The 3,738-nt window shown below is 30.1% G+C and overlaps 1 protein-coding gene across 1 annotated transcript; it reads left to right on the forward strand.

Moving 5' to 3' along the window:
- The first annotated feature begins 1,631 nt into the window (after nucleotides 1-1,631).
- Nucleotides 1,632-3,217, forward strand: LOC113847472. The gene has a single exon (XM_027476611.1). It carries the CDS (start codon nucleotides 1,815-1,817, stop codon nucleotides 2,811-2,813), a length of 999 nt encoding a protein of 332 aa, XP_027332412.1. The 5' UTR covers nucleotides 1,632-1,814; the 3' UTR covers nucleotides 2,814-3,217.
- The last annotated feature ends 521 nt before the right edge of the window (nucleotides 3,218-3,738 follow it).

A 3,738-nucleotide genomic window follows, 5' to 3' on the forward strand; every position in this document is an offset into this window, starting at 1 on the left:
TGAAGATATTTATTTTAAAAAAACATATTTCAAATATCTATTTAAAAAATTATAACTTTTAAAACATGTTACAACTTATACTTATTTACAAATTATATTATACAATGCACTATCTCTCGCGCCCCGTCGTCTAAAGTTTAATCTTAAATTGAGAAACCTCCGAGAAGGAGGGCGTGCAAAACATACAGAAAGTGACCAAAAGATTGACTTGAATGGTTTTATTTAATTTATTTGATATATTTTTCAAACCATTTGTATTTGGTAGTCTTTGCGTCGACGTGAAAGACCTGTTATTGGTCTACTCACTCCTTTCAATCACAAAAATCTTTGCCTTTTCTTTTGACGCAAAAACCATCCATCTCATTCAATACTACCAAATTGCCATTTTTCACCTTTCATTCTCTCATTACAGGAGCATTCTATTTTAGAATATCAAGTTCAATTAAAATGTTTAAGGATCAACAATTAAATTAACTATAATTTATCATATTAATAAAAAATATTAACTTTTACAATAATCTCTTTAAAATAATTTTATTTTAATTAATTTATAGTAAAAAAATTTACAATAAAAATGTATCATAATTAATTTTTTATTGAATTATAATCATTTTAATTATATTGACTATTTGTGTCAAAAAATCTCTTTAAAAGACTAATAAACCCCAATTTAGGTAGCATACACTTTTCTCTGTGGGGGCTGTGGAGTTGGTCACGACTCCATAGCCATGTTACCACCGAACTCGCAATTAAGTTATTGTAAGAAAATAAATGTATATCGTCAATTATTTAAAATACATAATAAATACAACTTTCATATTTATTTTTATAAAATTTAATAATAATTATTATAATAATAATATTTAATTCGATAACAATATAAAAAATATGTATACTATTATTGCATTCTAAATAAATTATATTTTCTCTTAGTCTAGAAAGGAAATTTGTTCAATTAAATGTTGCCACATATCTGTTGGAATAGTTGTTTGCATTACATCATGGTCAACAATTTCATTATTTCAAAGTTAAAAAAACTAATAAATAAATACTATATGTAATAATTTGATTTCTTATTCTGTATATATGTATATTAAAAATATATTTAAAATAAAAAATATTGAGACATTTTGACGTTAAAAAATATTTTACATTACTAAAACAGGGAAATTATCATTGACCCTTATTTATTTTGACGTTGAAATTTTAATTTTATATTTTAATAAAAATAAAAATATTAATGGAAATTATAATTAACATGAATTTAAATTTAAATTTAAAATTTAGCTATGCTTACGATTAATTGTATGCAATTTAAGAAATAAACATGCCCTGAGTCAAGAAAAACAGGGAAGGTAAAACACTCTTCACTTATATTTGGATCAAATAATGTTCTGTTAATTGTATGGTAAGAGAAAACAAGAACTAAAAAGAAATTAAGAATATGCTACCCGTGAAGGTTTTAAAAAAAAATGTTCTAAACTTTTCCTTAAAAGTTATAAAAATAAAAAAAAAATTCAGTTGCCAAAAATCACATCGAAAGATACATATGTTGGCCATTATTAGCAAAGAAAGAAGTAAAAGCAGTCGTTGACTTTTCAACTTACATAATTCATACGAAAAGTAAGGGTAATTTGGAGCATATAAAAGTCTAAACTCGAAACCCATTTTAATTATCTATGAAGCTTTGACTCGTTCATTCTCTTGCCAATATAGTCTTCTTAATCCACCTCTCATCACCACAATCCTCATCCCTACCCATCAACTCCACCGTTTTGCAAACCAAAACTTGCTTGAGGAAAAAACCGAAGGGCATGGACAGAGAACAAGAAGAGATTCAATTTCTTGGGTTCTTTGGGGTCTACAAAGAAGCCTCCAAGATCATATTTTCATGGAGGAGGATCTTCACCCAAATCACCTTAACTCTAATCCTCCCTCTCTCCTTCATCTTCCTCATTCACATAGAAGTTTCCAACCTCCTCTTTAGGAAGATTCTATACAACTCAATAGAAATGGATGAAACCAAACCAAACACACCCCAATACAATAAACTCTCTGACATGATCTCCTCTGAATGGATCACTCTATGCCTATTCAAAATTGCTTATTTCTCTTTACTTCTCATTTTCTCTCTCCTTTCTACCTCTGCAGTGGTCTACACCATCGCCTCCATCTACACTGCGAAAGATGTAACATTCAAGAAGGTCATGAGTGTTGTCCCTAAGGTGTGGAAGAGGCTTATGCTCACTTTTCTATGTGCCTTTGCTGCTTTTTTTGTTTACAATATTGTGACCATGTTAGTTATTTTCATGTGGGCAGTTACAATTGGGGTAAAGAATGGCGGGGTTGTGGTTTTTGTGTTGATTGCAATCTTGTATTTCATTGGGTTTGTGTACCTAGCCTTGGTGTGGCAACTAGCCAGTGTTGTGACTGTGTTGGAAGACTCTTGGGGTTTTCAAGCCATGTTGAAGAGCAAGGAGTTGATAAAGGGAAAGATGGTTTTGTCCATATTCATGTTTTTCACCCTTGTGGTTTCTTTTGTTATTATAAGGATTTTATTCAAGGAGATGGTGGTGAATGGGTGGAGTTTGGGTTCTGTGGACAGAACATTTTATGGGGTTCTCTGTTTCTTGCTCTTGTCTTGTTTGTTCCTCTTTGGGCTTGTTCTCCAAACCGTGCTCTATTTTGTTTGCAAGTCCTTTCACCATCAGAATATTGATAAATCGGCTTTGGCAGATCACCTTGAAGTGTATCAAGGAGAGTATGTGCCATTGAATGCTAAGGATGTTCAGCTGGAGCAATACCAAGTTTGATGCTATAGCTTAGATCAATTATTATTAAATCATCATGTGCCTATATTGGTTATATGCTTATTTCTGCTATGATTTCTTGATACCATAAGAAATTTCAATTGCTTGTGAAATTGAGGCAGGTATGAACTGAATATTGATTACATGTTCAATTTTCTGTTTCAGAATAGGACTGCCATGTGATGTGGCTTATTAATTAATGCTATGAGTTCTGTTCATATCAGTTTTTGACTTTCTGTGTGAAGTTTATGGTTAATAGTATCAATCTGCGAATTGAAAACAGAATAGGAGGCAGATGAAAAATGGAATTCTAGTGGTTAATTGAAAGTGCATTCCATGTTCCTTAGCATTACTGCACTTTAATATGTACTTGAAGAATGAAATTTTATTTTACAATAAATTTTCAACTTTACAAGAAATTTTCTCATTTAATTTTTCTGGATAAATTATTTTTAACTTATAAAATAAGTTTTATTTATTCTTAGACTTTTTAAAAAGTTTAGCCAAACTCTACCTTAGTTTCATACTTAATCCAATCTGATGGTGTAAGATTATAAACGTTTTGATTAAGTAATAAATAATATAAGGAGAAGTTTAATTTCTCTTAAATAAAGCTTGAGTTGATAATTTAGTTAGAGAAGAATATATGTAGTCTAAAAGCATAATATTATAAGAAAGCAAAGAACTTATAATCCTCCATTAAACCAGGTGTAATTTGGAAATATCAGAGATGACTATGGATGTTACATACTCTCAATTTTTCATTTTTGGGTCAATTACATATTTCCAATTTGAGAGAAAATAATTCTATGGAATGAAGCGGGTTGGGCTCTAAAGGAAATAAGATTCCTCAACGGACCGTCTTTGTTTTCTCAAGAGTTTGGTCAATTTGTGTTTCCTGACCCAAAAAAACATCACTTTATGTTTG

This window comes from Abrus precatorius, unplaced genomic scaffold, assembly GCF_003935025.1.
Source record: "Abrus precatorius isolate BTA unplaced genomic scaffold, Abrus_2018 Scaffold8, whole genome shotgun sequence".
In the NCBI taxonomy this organism is placed as follows: domain Eukaryota; kingdom Viridiplantae; phylum Streptophyta; class Magnoliopsida; order Fabales; family Fabaceae; genus Abrus; species Abrus precatorius.